The 18176-nt window shown below is 39.1% G+C and overlaps 2 protein-coding genes across 6 annotated transcripts in view; both read right to left on the bottom strand.

Moving 5' to 3' along the window:
* The window catches only part of DDC (dopa decarboxylase), a 71555-nt gene extending 66692 nt beyond the window's left edge, over positions 1 to 4863 (bottom strand). For both annotated transcript variants that reach the window (XM_069853432.1, XM_069853431.1), the window contains exon 1: positions 4688 to 4863. The gene's annotated coding sequence lies outside the window, so the exon portion shown is untranslated. The remainder of the gene's footprint in view (positions 1 to 4687) is intronic.
* Positions 4864 to 9249: 4386 nt separating this feature from the next.
* Positions 9250 to 18176, bottom strand: part of GRB10 (growth factor receptor bound protein 10) — a 148460-nt gene continuing 139533 nt past the window's right edge. For 3 of the 4 annotated variants that reach the window (XM_069853426.1, XM_069853427.1, XM_069853429.1), the window contains 5 exons: positions 17547 to 17663; positions 16590 to 16656; positions 15501 to 15588; positions 13154 to 13247; positions 9250 to 12391 (listed from right to left, as the gene is read on the bottom strand). In XM_069853426.1, the coding sequence (XP_069709527.1) occupies positions 12245 to 12391; positions 13154 to 13247; positions 15501 to 15588; positions 16590 to 16656; positions 17547 to 17663 (513 nt within the window). In that variant the 3' untranslated portion in view covers positions 9250 to 12244. The remainder of the gene's footprint in view (positions 12392 to 13153; positions 13248 to 15500; positions 15589 to 16589; positions 16657 to 17546; positions 17664 to 18176) is intronic. The other variant, XM_069853428.1, reaches the window with a different exon arrangement.

Here is an 18176-nt window from a genome sequence, read left to right as displayed (position 1 = left end):
AAAGCTTTCCAAATGTTTTCTATTACTTAATTGGTTAGTTTGAATTAATTAGTTGAATTGGTTAATTAAGGTGAATGAACGAATTAATAAATAAATATCAAAAACTCTATTTGATTTCAGGGCTTACATTTCTGGGCAATGATAATTCTGTATCTACATTTGTTATGAATTTTGACTGTATACTTCAGTTTGTCATTGGGCCTTAATACTAAGTAGAATTAATCTATTTCACTGCAATCAAGATTTTCCTCCAGAAATACATTGTAATATTAAATTTTATTTACACGTTATTTTGGAAACTTACTGATGTGAAGGGGGTTGCCCCACAGATTTAGATCATCAATAGGAACCTTTTAATTATTAACCCTTTAATATTTAGTATAAATACATTGTTAATATCTTCCTCGTTTTTACCTTTCATGACAGATGTCTTAAAAAGATATTCTGTAGCTATAATTTCTTTCTTTCCAAAGATCCATTCTTTTTTTTCTCTGATTGTTTCTAATTCCTATTCAAATTCTGTAAAATTAGTTGGTCTTTTATGCTGGGGCAGAAAATATTATCATCTTACGGATTAGGTGCCAATGGCCATGGGCAAAAGATACAGAAAATATTCCTCTTTCTCTCCTACAAGTCATCTAAGATGCTAGATTATCTTTTTTTACTGTACAAGCTTACTCATCATCTCCTGTCTCAGATCTGTCACTAGCCATCTCTACAGTGAGTATTCCTCCTGGTCCATTCTTTCTGTGTCCCACCTCAACAACAATTCCCGCTAAGGAGATCTGGTAGACTCCTCTACCTCACTGCCTAAAATACATGAATGCCACATTTCCTGGGGGCTTTTGCATTTGTTAGCAAGCACATAAAAGCTTGCAGTGAAAGGACATCATCCCATGATTCCTTTCCCCAACCTCCTGCCCTTTTTTTTCTGTGGAAGGTGCAACCATAGGAACTGGGGAGGAGAGCTAGGAATGTCACATTTTGAATAGTCAGTATGGAGTCTCAGGAAGCTCAGTAACATAGATTCTGAAGTAACATAGCCTACAGAGGGAGGGTGGAATTAAGCTTCTGAAAATCTTAGGGATCAAACTAATGGACTTAGTCTAAGAAGCCTTGGCAGCACTGTTGAATGAAAATCTGTTTAGTAAGTAGTATGATCAAGAACAGTAAGAAGTTTGTATCCAATAAGAACAAGTTAGTAAATTATAAGAAAAATATTCTAGTGACTTTTGTTCAGCTGTTGGAACAGTTCTGGAATATTCAATATTCTCTTAGATTTTCATTTTCAAAAAGACTTCACTGCCCTCCTGGAGTTTAGAGAAGATTTCTCTTCAAAGGCACTTACCTTCTCCTTTAGGGAAGATTCAAATGAGAGGGCCTGGTTAGCTTTGAAAACAGAACAACACAGAGGAAGCCAAGGAAAGGACCAGGGAAAGAAACAGTAAAGGGAGAAGATAAAGAACTTCTTTCTATTTTTCAAATTTCAAAAGCCCAAGGGGGACTACTCAGTGAAATTAAAAGACAGCAGATTAGAAACAAGCAGAAGGAAACACTTTTCCGTGCTATGTGTGGTTAAAACTGAAGAAAAATTACCACAGGAAACACTGCAGTCAAGAACTCAGCAAGATTCTGATGGGCTTGCAGATGTATAAGGATATCAAACACATCGAGAAAAAATTAAAACAGCTGGAAGTCACATGTATTTCTTCAGGGAAAACCGTCCAAGCATTTTAAAACTGAACAAAGAAATGTGCTAATCAGAGTGAGATACAAAAGGAAAAGGTCTCTACAAGATAATGCACCCATAGGATACCATTAAAGAAATGTCACCTCCTCCTAAATCCATTGCATTCTTTCTCTCCCCCTCCCTCTAAAGGAACAGCACAGAAAGTGACAATACGAGACCCAGTGAAAGATCAGTTCCTTTATGGTTCTGCCTGAGATGAAAAAGGTGCGTGCCAGCCACCTCCCCAGCATGCTGGTATTTCAGCAGCCTTCAGCCTGTCCCATATATCGGGAAATGTATATTCACCTTGAAATTCATATACCTGGTTCTATGAGTAGCTGGATTGTTTCTAATTTTTTGAGCGCAGATTGTTTTTTTAAATCAGAAAACAACATACGTAGTATTTCTGTTATTTCCCATCTCACTTCTTTACATGACTAAGTAGTCATAGTAGTGATGCTTGCTTCCTGCTTTATCATGTCGATGCTACCTGCACTGTCATGAGTCAGAGGAAAGAAAATCTAAAAACTGTGAGGTTTTTTCTTAAATGGAGCAATTTGTCAATAGCACAAGTGAGTGGGAATGAGGGCATAACACAGGGAGGTGTTACAAGCAACTAAACAGTAGCATTACACTGACACTGAATTTGTAACCTTCCTAAACAATACACTCCGGTGCATATATTTGCTAGGATCTTTTTTTCCATAAGTTTTTGCCTGTTACTTTACATCCTGGCCACCAAACAGGAAGAGATTATTCCCTCCCTATTTTTTTCTATGATGCCATTTTCCTTGAACTCCAAATTACACGACAGTATTGCTAACACCAGTGCTTGACATTACCCTAACAATCAGTAGATGGCACTTGGTATATAAAAAAAAAAATATTTTCTGAAGCACAATGAATGTCACAGACCCAAGTTTGGCAAGACTGGTTTGAAACTCTGAAATGCTAATAAGGACTGTCATTTAGGGTTATATGTATTCCAGTTTTTGCTGGAATGCTGTTAGTGGTACTACAGCTTCAGTTGTCTTCAGTGTTAAGACAGAAGAGTCTCCATGTCCTCTCTTCTGCCCTTTACAGGGACTGAAACCTTTCCTACTTATCTTTGCTCAAACCACCTTAAAAACCCTCCTAACCTCTCTGCTTTATATCCAGTCTTGTAAAAACAGTCTGTACGTAACATACGGGGAGATGCATCCTCTACAGAGACTGTTTGATAGGTTACACAGTACTGGAGTCACATCTTTGCCTTCAGGTCCTATGTCCAGACTTGCAGCACAACATTTAATATAATGTGGTGCCATTAATCCTCATGTAAGTTGTCATCTTTCCAGACACAGAACCTCTCTAATTGTCTGCCTTTGAAACTGCAAAGAATAAAATAGAATATAATAGAAGAATATAATGGAAGGTACAGAGTAAGAAATATATACTAAACAGAGAATATGGGAAAGAACGAAGCAACAGGGAAACTTCCCAGGGATGCGTATCAATTGACCATCCAAAGAAACTCTCTGACAACTTTAAAAAAACCTTTAGCAGTCTTCTCCCCATTACAGTGTAACAGTTCACTATCTCAAATGCCATTATCCATCCCCTCATCTATCTGCCTTGGCTCTGCATACTTCCCATGAAACAGAAATTCAACAGAAACCAGCTGACTGGCAAAAGGGGAAGGCAAAACACATCTTGAGTTTTCTGCTCTTTGACAAGAGTAAAGTTCCAGCCTACAGCCATTTTTGAAAACTCTCCTGTTCTGTCTCCTTATTTCCAAATATGAGGTTTCAGTAACCTCTTTGTTAACAGAGCTTTTATGTTATCTTCTAAACAGGTAAACAGATGAAACTTCCACCTACTGCAGTCCTGCTGTTTCACTCTACTGACTTCACAGTGTGGGACAGATAGGAGAGATGGCAGTTTTACCAGTGAAGCAACAGTTCTACTCCATTATGTGTGTAGAAAGGACACAGCTGCATAATTACGATCCACAGTCCACCCCCTTGGTCTCAGTAAGTGCCCTGTTCTTGCAACAGATGCTCCAGTTTCCTTACTTTGCTTTTAGTCTGTTAGTGGGGAGGATGCACACTTTGAATGTCAGACTTTTGGGATGATCTTCCCTTGAGTGTCACTCTGCTGAGGAATCCTTTCAGCACACATCACAGTCATATTGGAAAATTGTTCATCACAGTTTCATTATGGTGCCTATTCTTCCCCCCCCCCTTTTTATTTTGCAATGACAGAAACAGTACATTTATGTAGCGTAAATGGTAAAAATTGTGATTTTATTCCCTTTTCTGTTTCCAACGATATCTCTATGAACACTAGTTCCAATTTCATCATCTTCTTGCTCTCTGAACCCTACCAGTGTTGAAATAACTTTGCTATTCTACATTAGGCAAAACATAAAATCATAACGTCAATGTACGGGGATCACTCCAGTTCCTGTTCCATAAACAGGACCTCTACAAGAGGACAAGCCCAATGTGACAAATTTACTATGAAACCAAGCTGCAGGAACAGGAGAACTGAATTTTAAAACAAATAAGAACTTTTTTTAGGATTAAATTTGAAAAGGTTAAGAAATTCCCTTTGTCAGCTGGGATTCAGGTACTGGATTGTCCAGTATGCTGTCTTTTAGAGGTATGCCACCCCTCCAGACTGCCTCACTTTACCAGCTGTGCCCTCAAGTCAATTTTTAGAAGGAGAGATTCTCTTAAAAATGTTGTAAATGGCAAAGTTTTGATTTTACAATACTTCATGAACTCTTGACTATTTCAACAAAATAGGCTTAAGCCATGTGTCAATTAAAATACAACTACATTTAGTATACTATGCTGTGTTTCTAACTGATTACTAGCTTCATACTTAACAAAGCATGCAGACTCGTCAGAGCAGATTAGTTGGTAAAAGTACAGAAGTAACTCCAATTTCAGACATCAGTGAGTTTACCCTTACCTGTTTGGAGACTTCAGTCCTTTCCTAGGTGCTTTGGAAACAGGTATTTTCTGTAGCTTCTTTATAGTCCCCTTCCTTTGAGGAAGAGGTCACCAGAAGCAGACAAGGTATTTTACCTTAAGAAATTTCCAGGGCTTTTCCAGTAACTATCTGGTCTTCATTGCTACTGTGCTTGTTCTGCACGTCTTCATTAATCATTAACCACGTGTAGCACTATGTTCACTAGCTTTATCAGTCATTCTTTATCAACAAGGGGGGAAAAAAGAAAGCTTGTGAATTCATTCAACAGCAATTCACAGGTATTAGGATGGGAAAGACATGGGGCTTTTCACTTACTTGCAGAGCCTCAAAGGAAAATATACCAGATGCCAAATGAGAGGCGGAACAGAGAGAGTCAGCAGCTCCAGCAGATCCTGCCTCTGCCAATTTGAAATCAGGGAATCACCCTGATGACAATGTCTACACAACTGAGCTGTCTGGCAGTTCGCAACAGAAATCAAGTGGGACAATTAAGGACACACCAAAACCAGGCTTCTGGGGCAGTGGCAGCCCTTGCTACACCCAGGGACCTGGCTGGCGGCAGTTCCCACATCCCAGTGCCACCAGGGAAGAGTGAAACTCCCTGGATGCTCTGGCAGCCTTGGCACTGCCAGGAGCTGAAACTCTCACAAACTGGAGGCGCGGTCCCCTTGGAGAAGGTTTGGAGGGAGTGTGAGGGGATGGGCACCCTGCTGGCTTCGGGGTGAGTCTTGCCCCAGGTGGCACCACATGCCCCGCAGGCAGCTGTCGAACACCCCATCTTCACTTAGAGCTGTTTCATTGCCCTTTCACAGGAGCCAAGGCCCAGGGTGCTGCCTGGGTCAGTAGATGCCATAACACAAAGCAAACAAAAGAAAGAAAGAAAAAAAAACCCTCGCATGTTTAAGGCAGGACAATGAGACCTCACCAAAGTGGCTCCCTTGTGGGGCTCATCTGCGGCCACTCACTGCCAGCCTGGTCCAACCTTGCCCAGCGTCTTGAGGGAGGGGAAGAGGCAGGTTAGGGGGTGGGACAGGGCTTGCAAAACCCACCTTCCTTCCGCTCTACCATGCGGCAAAGTCCAGGCTGTATTTCAACTGGCCTGCACTGACATGACAGACATGCTTACCCTGTCCCTGCCCATCGCAGAGGGGTTGGAAGCAGATGATCTTTAAGGTCCCTTCCAACCCAAAGTATTCTACGATTCTATTTATTTGTTTACTTATTAGCTGAACGAGGCAGCCCCCACACCCCTAGCAAACTCTTCAGGCAGAAGGTTGAGGGAGACAGCTATTGCAGGCCCTGGAGGCATCACCTTCTGGGTTGGCAGGGAGCAAATTTGATGCTCTTATGACCATTTTTCTAAGGGCAGCCTTAATTCCGTAGAAAGGAGCCTGTAGTTTGTTGTAATGCAGGCTTTTGGGGGCTTTCCTCAGCTATTAGTGCCACCTTCAGTTGTTTCAGTATGTGCTGAAACATGTGGACACAGGTACTGTATCAGATCAAGAATCTTTCTAGCCCAATAACTTCTCTAATGCTTAGTAGTAGACACGTAGGGTATAAAGAGTACAAAAATCGGCTTTCAAGTAATAATTCTTCCCCTAAAGACTACTGCTGGCCCTTGGTGACATGTGGCCCATGGACTTTGACAGTGAAAGAGGGTATTTTTGTATAATAGTTAACATCCAAAGGCTGAGTTTTCTCTACCGTGACGTTTAAGCCCTTTGTGAATGCGTGTGAGCATTCAGTACATGCTACGTTTTGTGGTGAATGCTGGATGAGCAGCCTATGAAGAAATATTTCTGTTTTTTTCTGAGCTGGGCTTCTGCACACTTCAGGTGACATTCTGTGACTTCTGTATTGAAAGAGATAGTAATTAAATGTCTTGCATTCTGCTCAGCTGCCTATGTTTTTTCTGTAAGCCTACTATACTACCCTCAGTCTCTGCTTTCCAGTCAGCTAAACTGTCTTATTATATTTGATATTTCTTCTGAGCATCCTGTTTGGTCTTCCTTGTATCTCTTCCATTTTTACTGCGTTATTTTTTCAAGGGCAGCAGCTTCTAGGATCTTGTTGGTGAAGGTATGCATTCAAGCAAGAGGATGCAATGCCTTCTCAGGCACATTCTCTTTTCTAACGAAGTCTGTTTTTTAGAACAGGTCAAATGCTTGTTCCAGTAACTGTAAATATTTTGTGGCAAACTCTTTTTAAGCCTTCAGCTATTTACATCCTTGTTTTAGCCAGCTGTTTTCACAAACCACAGTCTTTAGCAAAAAGCCAAATCAATTCTTCAACCCATCAATTCTATAATTATCAATGTTTTCTTCCATGACCAGCTGTCTTGTAGGGTAATTTCTCAAGAAGGTCTAATCCTCACAGTTTACCTAGTTTCTGTACTTGGTTTTGTCTTTGGACTTGATTCTGACAGCACTACAGTAACCTGAAAACAAAGAGCTAGTAAGAGTCACACAGAGCACTTATATGCTGCAGAAATTCAGCATGAAATAGAAGTACTATGGAGGAAATCAAATAATGAAAAAGTATAGCTAAATTAAGGCATTTCAAAATAGGACGTACCTAGCATCTGCCGAGTACAGAGGGAGAATAACCTCCCTGCACCTGCTGGTCACGCCGTTTCTGATACAAGCCAAGATGCCATTGGCCTTCTTGGCCACCTGGGCACACTGCTGGCTCATATTCAGTCGGTTGTCAACCAACACCCCCAGGTCCCTCTCCTCCAGGCAGCTTTCTAGCCAGACTTCGCCTAGTCTGTAGCACTGCACAGGGTGGTTGTGCCCCAAGTACACGGCCTGGCACTTGGCCTTGTTAAACCTCATGCCATTGGACCCAGCCCAGCGGTCCAGCCTGTTCAGATCCCTTTGCAGAGTCTCCCTACCCTCCAGCAGATCGACACTTCCACCCAGCTTAGTGTCATCTGCAAACTTGCTAAGGGTGCACTCGATGCCTTCATCCAGGTCATTGATAAAGACATTGAATGGTGCTGGACCCAGCACTGAGCCCTGGGGAACCCCACTTGTCACTGGCCTCCACTCTCTGGGCCCGGCCAGCCAACCAGTTTTCCACCCAGGAGAGTGTGTGCCTGTCCAGGCCAGAGGCTGACAGTTTCTGAAGCAGAATGCTGTGGGAAACTGTGTCAAAGGCTTTACTGAAGTCCAAGACCACATCCACAGCCTTTCCCTCACCCAGTAGGTGAGTCACTTTGTCATAGAAGGCGATCACGTTTGTTTGGCAGGACCTACCTTTCGTGAACCCATGCTGACTGGGCCTGATCACCCAGTTCTCTTGCATGTGCTTCATGATAGCACTCAAGATCACCTGTTCCATGACTTTCCCTGGCACTGAGGTCAGACTGACAGGCCTGTAGTTCTCTGGATCCTCCCTGCGACCCTTCTTGTAGATGGGCACAACATCAGCCAGCCTCCAGTCCAGTGGGACTTCCCCAGTCAGCCAGGACTGCTGGAATATTACAAATTACAAAGTGGTGCAGTTTCAGTGTCAGCACAGCTTCCGTTAGCTAAATGAGAAATAGGCATCTTCAAACCTTTCTGTAAGAAAGCAGGCCCCGCCATGCCTTTGTTCACCTCAGTGAAAAAAATTAGTGGCATGCAGGATGGTAAACTCTAAGCACTTGAAGTTTAACACACACCTCCAGACAGAAAAAAATTGGGGAATAAGAAAACCCAAAATAAGTACTCTGCCTTTATGAACTGATGAATGAATTTTCTAACACTAACATAACTCAAGCCCCGGTGCTATACAAACTCACATAAAAACATACATACAGAAACCAGAGAGTGACTGAGGCTTGATGTGGAACGCATTGATGGCTTCTGTGGATTAGCAACGCAGAAACAGGGAAGGATGGTGTCCAACAAAGTGAAACATTTCCAACTTTTTATTAGTGTCTACCACCAATCCTGCCCCTATAATGAAATGGCTTTTTTTAAGCAAAAACATATTTTGTGCAGATGTGCATTTCCACCCAATGCTGACGGAACACCCGAATACAAGGATTATAGAGGGAAATAATTGCTTTCTGAAAGTACTATTGAAAAGTTTTCTGATGCAACAGCTATCAGGCCAATAAAGTTCTTCATACGGAGTGTATATTTTCCGTGAGTTATAACTTTGTTTTAATACCCAAAAGATGCTGATTTGACTCTAGCAACCTTCCCCAGTGAAAAGTGTAAATATCGTAGCAGAATATCCCTAATAATTTTCCTCAAACAAAAGGGGTGAGCAAGTTCTATTTTAAATAAAAGAATCTGTCCTAAAAGGAATCGTAAGACAGAACCACAAAAATAAAGATATATTTGGGCTTCTGTTTTCCTCTTAATTCTCTCTTAAAGACTATTTAATTTAACCAATCCCAAATCAGAGAATCATAGAATCACCAGGTTGGAAAAGACCCACTGGAACATCAAGTCCAACCATTCCTATCAAATACTAAATAACCCAGACTTAATTAAGGCAAGAGACACATAGTGCACAGATACATCCAAAAGAAGACATTAATTCCAATATAAAATGAATAGCATTGTATTAACGTTTATTTCTAATTACAAGAAACAGAATATCAGTCCCTTATTTGTACAAAAATACCTGAAAGATTACAATTAGGTTCACAAGCCAAAAAGCTATTTACAGTATGACGCAAAGCATATTGAATAAAGGTTTTGTCTCTTAAGTTAATACCTTTTGCATTCCCTGAAACTTTAAACTTTATTCCATTTTACAGTCACTAAATCTTGCATTGTGACAATATAATTTATGATAAGCAAGTCTTGCCACTGGAAAGGTGCATTGATTGGTCAAACTGTCAGGTATTTAGTGCAGAAAAGATAAGACAAAACATCTAAACTGAGGCACGTGTTTCTTCAAGATTAATTAACAAATAAATGTTTTTTTGTACTTTAACACCTATCGTTACATAACTTAACTAGTAACCTCATTACCAAAATGGTTTGGCATTTTTCTTCTCAACATATTCAAGATTGCTACATGAAGTATTTATTTAGAAAATAAAATCACAGGCAAAAAGATAAAAATTCAACAGGCTCCAAAACAACCCTGAGCATCCCCTTTACATTCATGTCATTTAAATACAAAAATAAGAGTCAAATGTCCTTCAGTCCTTGGTATTCTGAGCTGGCAGCCAGCTGAATCTGTTGGAAAACTAAGGTGGTATTGACTGTTTTCCAGCAGAAAGAAGACAAAGCAGTGATCTGCTTAAGTAAGATTGATGCCACTTTGAAGGTGGTCACTTTCTCAAAACAGCTCACTTTAGCTGGGAAAAGTACAAAACACTAAGTCAACCATCTACATACAAAAATCATGATTCATAGTCAAACTTTTATTCTCAATTTAAATAAGATGCAAGGTTTGTTTTTTTTTTATAAATATGAAACACTGCAAATACTATCCGTCTACTGGGAAAAATGCTTGGTTGTCACTAAGCTATGTAAACAGAAAAACTTAAAACTACAGCATAAATGGTCTTATTAAACTGGTAATGTAGTCAATACAAGTATCTTTTTTCTCCTAATAGGGGCCAAATAGAAGCATGCAAAGTGAAGTCAGACTTAAGTTAGCTTAATTTTAAGGTTTTAAAATACATTGTCTAGAAAGCAGGAACACTCATTTCACTATGTACAAAAAAACCCAAAATAAAACAGAACAAAAAAAGGCTTCTAAAAACATAATCAAGTTTCTTCATTTTTTAATATCTGACATTAAATGGAAAAAAAATACTAAATGTGTTCTGTAAACTAAAATACAGTGTTTCTATACCATTGACATAGTTATTAGCTGATATGGACGACTCAGGCAGGTTATGGTTTGTCTTAAGCTATTCTCAACACTACATGAAGACCTGAAGGTACGGGATTGGTTTTCCTTCTTTATCCTTTCAGATGGCTAGGATTTCCAACCCAGTGGCAAATATTAGTAAGGACGAACTAGCCTGCATAAACCATTTACCATCTTAAGAATGCTCCATTCTGCACTATGCTCTACTCAAGTTCCCAGGGTGGAATACTTCTTACGGCGGCTAACTGCATGAAGTGCTGGGAAGCTATTCAGTAACAGTTCCTGCACCAACAGCGTTGCTGCAAGAATGATATTGGCAATTGGAGAATCAAGGTGGGACTTGTCTAACTTTAATACTGATTTATCATCAGAAAGAGTTATTGTGTAAACATTAAATAATTGATTTAAACATTAACAATAAAGTTGTTCTGATGACAAACCAGCACCAGGGCAGGATACATGCCTTTCTGCCATAGGTACTGGTGTGCTTTAGCACGTATGAAAACAGAGACCACCAGTTACCTCGATGGATGATATTGCCAGCAGCTAGTTCACAATCAAATGTGTTTCCATTCCCAGTATGTTCTTTCTCACCATGTAAACTTTCATGGTCCTAAAGAAAGCAGAAGGGGTACAGTTCTTTTGTGCCCTATTCCCCAAAAGAGCTTTGTGTCACTGTAGCTTTACTATATGGAAAGAGCTCTCTGAAACAATCTGAAAATTCAAGGAGCTATAAAGCTAAAAACACTGGCTTGTTTTTTGCTTTTTTATTTTGTCATACTAAGACTACCCGCAGAAGAATCTTCTCACAAAAAACGGTGGTTTCAAAAACAAGTGTAGTCATTCAGTCCTGTTCTATTTAGTAACAGTAAGTTTCCTCAGGAAAACAGTCAAAAGGCTGTAAAAAACAAACCACCACTGCAATAATAAAAATTTGTGCATAGAATCTAATACAGTCTTTGCATGACTGGATGCCACTAATATGCCATCAACACACTACAGCCATAAATGCTACAAGTCAACAGTTTTAAGAGTATGTATATGGTGGTATGTTCTTTTAGAATTGTATCCTCATTGCTTCTTCAAAGACATGTGCAGATCATCAAACCCCAGGTCTCCAGAGAAGTTTTGAGACACACGCACGACACGCACACACACACTTCTTGGTTTTCTTCTAGATCCTTTTAGGCTGAAGCATTCCATACATTTTAGGGTGCAGATTAATACCCAACTCCTGCATGAATTTTAAAAGCCACATCAGCTCCTAATATAGGCTGCATACAATATCCAAAACAAAGTAGGAGTGCAAAAAAAGTGATCAATACAAAAAGTAAACACACTAGTCTTAATTGTCAAGATTATTCCAGGGCAAGAGTTCTTTTCAAAGATTTCTCTTCACACTTGTTCCTGTTAAGTGGCCCAGCCAAGACAGTTTCCAGTTTTGCTTCAAATTTACTCATGGTTTTACATACCCTCCCCCCATTTTTGGGATGCTGGGACACTCAGCAGCAATCACTCTTAGGTGTTAGACAAACCAGCAATATTGGTCTGTTGGCACCTGTCGAATCCATCCCTTCCAGAGTCCCAAGGTGCATAATATTTTTATTTATTTTTAACCAACTTACAAATCTGCCAATTCCCCAGTGTCAACGTTCTCTTACAATTACTCTTCTAGCAAATCCAGTCTTCAGTCAGAAGTCATATTTGAGGTCATAAGGCCACTCGGATGCAGTGGTGTTTGAGTTTGCAGGGCAAGACTCCTTTGTTTAGTTGATAGAATTCAACAAGTTGGATTAGGTCACTGAATTTGGTGTTCCCATCATCCAGGCTGAAAAATATCTGTCCATCATCTTCACACTGGGGAAATAAAACACCCTTTTCAATTTAGACTGCACATGAAGAGATGCAAGCACAACAAAATGAAATGTGTGATGCAAGATAAATGATGGGCACTGCCCAAACAACCTAGTGCCCAAAGATATTTGTGAAGACACGCACAGCACTAGAAACAAATATGCGTCAACCCAGCTTGAAATGTTTTTTCATGGAAGTGAAAGCTCGTGGGCAGAGTAATTGAAAATTGTAGAGACATCACTGATCTCATTACATAAAACAAAAATACCAGGAAAATATGTTAGCTGTTCGTAAAATTGGCAGGTGAAGCAAGGGAAAAGGGTTTGGGACAATAAAGAGCTCTATCTGATGTAAAACTTCTGATGTTCTTTTTGATCACGATAAAAATCAAACAGGTTCTCAACATCTCAATGTAACATTATTGGATAATCTACAGAATAAAACTTTATAAAGTTTCCTTAAGTTATTCTACGTTTGCCTATGTGATTGGGAGAAAACTGCCACTGTGTTGCTGTCAGTCACAGAGAACACATTCCAATCACTACTTCTATACCTAAGTGACTTACGCTACTTTTCCAGGCAACATTAACAAAGAATTTGAATCAGACATTTGACAGTTTTAAAGAATACTTGCTAATATACTCATTAATGGAAAAATCCCAGTTCATTACATCAGTAATGAATAAGAGGTCTCTTCAGGTGTTCTCAAAGCTTTGTGATTTAAAATTTCCTTTTTTGTGATCAGTATAGAAATAATTTACTTACCGGTAAAATTTGAAAATGCTTTATTTTTTGATGATGGCACAGTGTAAGTACGAATGCCTTTGGATTGCTTTGGCTGTCCCGGAGAAGAAATAGTCTAGAAGAGAAAATTTTTAAGTACATAATGAATACCACAATCCATTTCTTCATAAATAATCATTTTGTGCTATTGCCTAACTCTTCTTTAGCAGCATTAACACGCAATTCTATAAGCAGCAACTGGCTTTCAATTTTTGACCTACAGCTATGCAACACTAATAGATGAAGAAACAAGAAATTAAAGATACAGGACACAAGTTCTTCTCCTATGTATGTATAAGGTTCTTTTTAAGGGTCTCTTTAATTGAGCTTTGCATTACTAATGTGTACCCTCATGAAGAAAATGTTCTCGTTTAACTCCAAAGCAAACCTGGATTTCTGTAGAAGGAAAAAAATACATGAGAATCTGTTCCCACTCTCCAGTATCTTGCATCAGTTTACAGAAATCCAGCATTAACAAAATTACATTTAAGATAAACTGCTGCAATTGCACAGAAACAGCTCAATACTTTCTTAACACCGCTTAATCAGTTAAGTAGCATCCACATTACCAAGATGGGGAAAACACACACCAGTTCTTCCTCTGAAACTGTCACAGTATTTTTCCCTCAGCACCAGTGGAAAAGAATATGCTTTAGGAGTATTGCTAGAACACCATACACTATGTAACAGTCACTTTTAAGCTGACCCACAAAACTGAAGTTCTAACTCAAATGAAGAAGAAAATCTAGCCAAAAAGTGTTTCCTCCCCTTGAATATATGAACTACAGAAGGAGAACCTCTCCATGCCACAAGAAACAAGAATATACCTTTGGCATAAGGCTCACAGCAATAATCACTAGTGGATTTGTAAGACGGCCAAGCCCAGTACTGGTGCAGGCCCCAAGCCCTCTTAATTGCTAACCACTAAGCCAGGAACACACTTTTCCAAGGCTGAGTTGCAAGAACTGCTTGTAGTTTTATGAACCCAAAAGAACTTACTCCAGCTCCTCAGAACTGATTGAGAAATGTCAATACCACAAAAATGCACCATCATAACTAGGGACAGTCCAACATTCAGTGACAAGCATGTCTTGCCACCACCGGAAACCATGCATGGTATTTGAACATTCCTTTTTAGTCCTAGCAAGACCAGATGTGTGGAAAAGGGACCAAAGACTAGATATTAGGATCCATCTCAGGGAGGAAAATCTTACTTGCCCTGTGGTTACTGCAGTTCATGCAGGTATCTCTAAATTATCTTTCATCTAACCATTACAGATAATGCACGGCATCATAAACCAGCAGCACAAAGAAAAGCTCAGCATAGCTGATCCTTCAAGTGTTTACTCAACCTCTGGCAAGCAATAGGCTGCCCACACAGTGACTATAAAGACAGATGAGAACCAGAAACCCAACAAATCAGCAGTGCTCCTTTGCTTTTTCAGCCTCCCTCCTCTGTTTGACCTGCTAAGCTAAAACCCAATAGCCTTAGCCTAGCAAAACCTCAAAACAATTAAAAAAAACACTGCTTGATGAATATGTACATGCACTAGCAATTTCTATTTCTCTAATGAATTTCTTTCTTCACAAAAATCAGTGGTGCTCCTGAATTAGAGAATATGGAAGAAAGGCTTGAACTTGACTGTCTCCTCAGAAGCCAACATGGAAATTTCTACCTTAACCCTGATTGCAACAAGATCAGTGAACTGAAAGCAACTATGCTCTTCACGTTCTACAAATAAAGAACTGCTGAATGCAGTTTAAGCAACTTCCTTTCAATAAATGTAATTACATATAAGTAAGGGAAACAGACGTTGTTAGAAGATACTTAAATCTCAACTACCGAGATTTTAGAGACTGCTGGAACAGGTGCTTTTTCATTTCTTTGCTCTAGAACAGGAATAAATAGTGAGAGATCATCATTAGCTACTCTGATTCAAACAAGAGAGCACAAATGGCTGATGTTAAACCTGTAGGTAACTGGCTGAAAAATATGTAGGCTTTGCCTGAAAAATGTCCTCAATGCAGATTACAGGTATTTCTTGCTTTCAAATTATAACATTCTCTAAAACTTGATGGCCCCTGTTGGGAAAAAAAAAAGTGTATTCTTAATATACTTATATACTATTTTTCAAATTAAGACTTAGAAAGTACTCCTACAAACACTTACTCTAACTTTTTGAAATCCAAGCAGGTTATAAAGGGACTACTCAAGAATCGGATTACTCAGAAGTGCTCACAAACCTGTTAAACCCTTACAGCAGAAGTTCAGCTCTTGTCTATAATGCTTACCACCAGATCATAAATACTAAGCAACAGGAATACCTACCCATCTACAAGCCCTTGTTGCTTAATAATCCTGTGAGATTCTTCTCTAGAGATTCTGCCGTGAAACCAGTGCTGCGTCCTATGAATAACTGAAGAAGAAAAAATTGGAAAAAGGAAGCATGGTTAAAAAAAGTAACGTGCACCATTTTTTCCCACAAACTAATTATTGAAACATTTTAAAAGTGGGTATAGTTTTGTTACAGAATATAAAATATCTTTCATCAATCTATATAAAGAATGAACCAATGTGAAAAAAGTGCAACAGCTGTTGCATCTACTTAATACACCAAGTAGACAGTTATTATCTCCATGTATTTTCTGATTTGCAAGTGTATGATTAGTTAACGAGATAAATCTCTTATAATATTGTCTTTCAGAGCTTCTTGAAAGTGTCGGGACTAGACAATTCTTAGAATACAACTATAAGCTAATGAGTTAGAACCAAGCCCCTTTAACTCTCCAATAATGAAAAGCACTTTAGCTTTCAAGTGTGGAATTACCTCCAAATATTTTTATGTTTATTGTTTTATTGTTTTTCAAATGATGATTTTAAGTTCTGTTCAACAGGACAGAAACAGAGAACAGAAACAGAGTATAGTTATGCTTCCTCTAAGAAGTCCATTATATCAATACACAATATCCTATTATTTTAATAAACTTACAGTCTCAAAGAGATGTTCAGGACTCAAATTATAAGCATCCATATTTTACTTTATTCAGTTATTATGGAATGAACGCTATTTTGAAGACTTTCATTTTTACTCTTCAAAGGTTAACAGAAGGACTGACTTCTGGATTGTTTTAAATAAAAACATTTATGGAGTCTCTATTTTATAAAATCTGAGTTTCAAAAGATTAATGTTGAAGAAAAGCTTGAGTGCATCTTCAATGGAAAACAAGTTCCTTTTACTATGTCTGTATGGGTAAGCGTGTCAATAACACAGGAGGCACTGATAAACATAAATGCTGTATTTGACATTGAGGCATTAATAATACACAACTGCACTCTAATTCTGTCTCTATATGAAATCTAACTTTTATTTACCCACAGAGGCCTCTGATAGTAGGCTTATAAACCAACAGAATTTACCTGTACTCAGTGTGGAAGGATGGAGTGGACTTTGGCTACCCAAGATGTTCATTCTTGTGCTACGTTTCTATAGAGAAAATGAATTACTGTTAAATCCACACTAAAGCCTTGACAGAACAGAATTAGTGCACATGCAATACAGATTTAATTTACAGGAAACTGGGGGCTGGGCAAGTTTAATGCAAGGATGAGAAAAAGAAATGCAGCTTTGAAGGGGGCTAATCTACAAGCAACAGCTCATTTCAGTTGGCTTAAAACACAAGCCAGATGTTAATGATGAAAGCTCAGTATCTAAAAAAAAAAAAAAAAAAGGAAAAAAAAAGAAAAATAATTAAAAAAAAAACAACAGAAAAAAAAAGTCTGATATGTTTCTGCTCAGGCAAAACACCAGGCACTCAGTAAATCAAGCAGTATTTCCCTCCCATACATAAAGCACCAGCTAGTGCTTCAGTAATGACTCCTGTTCCCTAAGAGACGAGCATGTGGGAAAACTTGTACTGCAGCTGTCTGTCCACAAGACACTATAAACAAGTTACATCAGTTTTCATTGCAAGAGGTCCTGCCTCTTGTATATTCTGCAATTAAACTTACTGGGAGCAAGCCATTAGTCAGAGCCCCAGCCTCTTCCATGTGGGGAAGCATTTAATTTGACATATTCCTCCTCAGAGACTGGTTTTGCAAACTGGCAGTAAAGTTCTGGTGGGTCTGCTTTCCCCCTCAACCTTCCTCTGGACACTAGGGGGACAGAGAAGCAGTGGTAGAAGGTTGTTGTGAATGTGACAGTTTTGCTAAAGATGGATATCGACTTTTAGATCTGCATGCTTGCAGTGTGATTGCTTCAGGTCGGAGCTAAGCTATACTGTGACCAGCACTGCACTAACATCACAGCACACTCTGTGTTTTGGCTCTCAACTGACACTAATTACAAAAAAATAGAAAAGAAGAGAAGATAGCTACCCTCCAAGCATGTCCTTCTTCCAAGGCAGCACTCTGTGCTTCAGCAGGATTTTCAATAACTCTTCCTATTTGCCCCGAAAAATCCATTGCTACTAGTGAGTTTTCAGATACACTTCTCTGAAAAGGAATTTTCACTTGTTTCAAAAAACAGGGAAAGAAAAAACCAGCTTGAGAGTTTCATTTCAAAATGTTTTGGTTTCAGAAGACTGTCCAAAGTTATCCTTCAACAGCACAGAAAATACATCTCATTTTTTCTCTCCTTCCAAAAGATTTGCAGACACAAAAATAGATGGCTTTTTTTTTAAGGCCGGAGGGAAAGGAGAGGATTCAAGGGATGAGAATAAAATCTGTATTGCTTAAGTTGCCCACTTGCCCTATTACTATACTCCAGTCATTTTCAGGGCCAGTTGGGATCCAAATATAGGATCTTCACTTTTAGATAGCTGACAGTCAGCTCTTGGCCCAACATATTTTAGGAAATTTACGTGTTAGTTTTGCCAGACCTAAGCTGGCTTCTATAGAGACAACCAGATGTCTCTGTACTGTACATCTCAAAGTGCCTGACGTATCCAAGATTTTTCAATCATGTGGATCGTGTGAGCCTAAGATAATGGAGAGCCAACCACTTAA

Source organism: Phaenicophaeus curvirostris, chromosome 3 (assembly GCF_032191515.1).
Source record: "Phaenicophaeus curvirostris isolate KB17595 chromosome 3, BPBGC_Pcur_1.0, whole genome shotgun sequence".
Lineage (NCBI taxonomy): Eukaryota > Metazoa > Chordata > Aves > Cuculiformes > Cuculidae > Phaenicophaeus > Phaenicophaeus curvirostris.
This window is presented reverse-complemented; position numbering and strand designations above follow the sequence as displayed.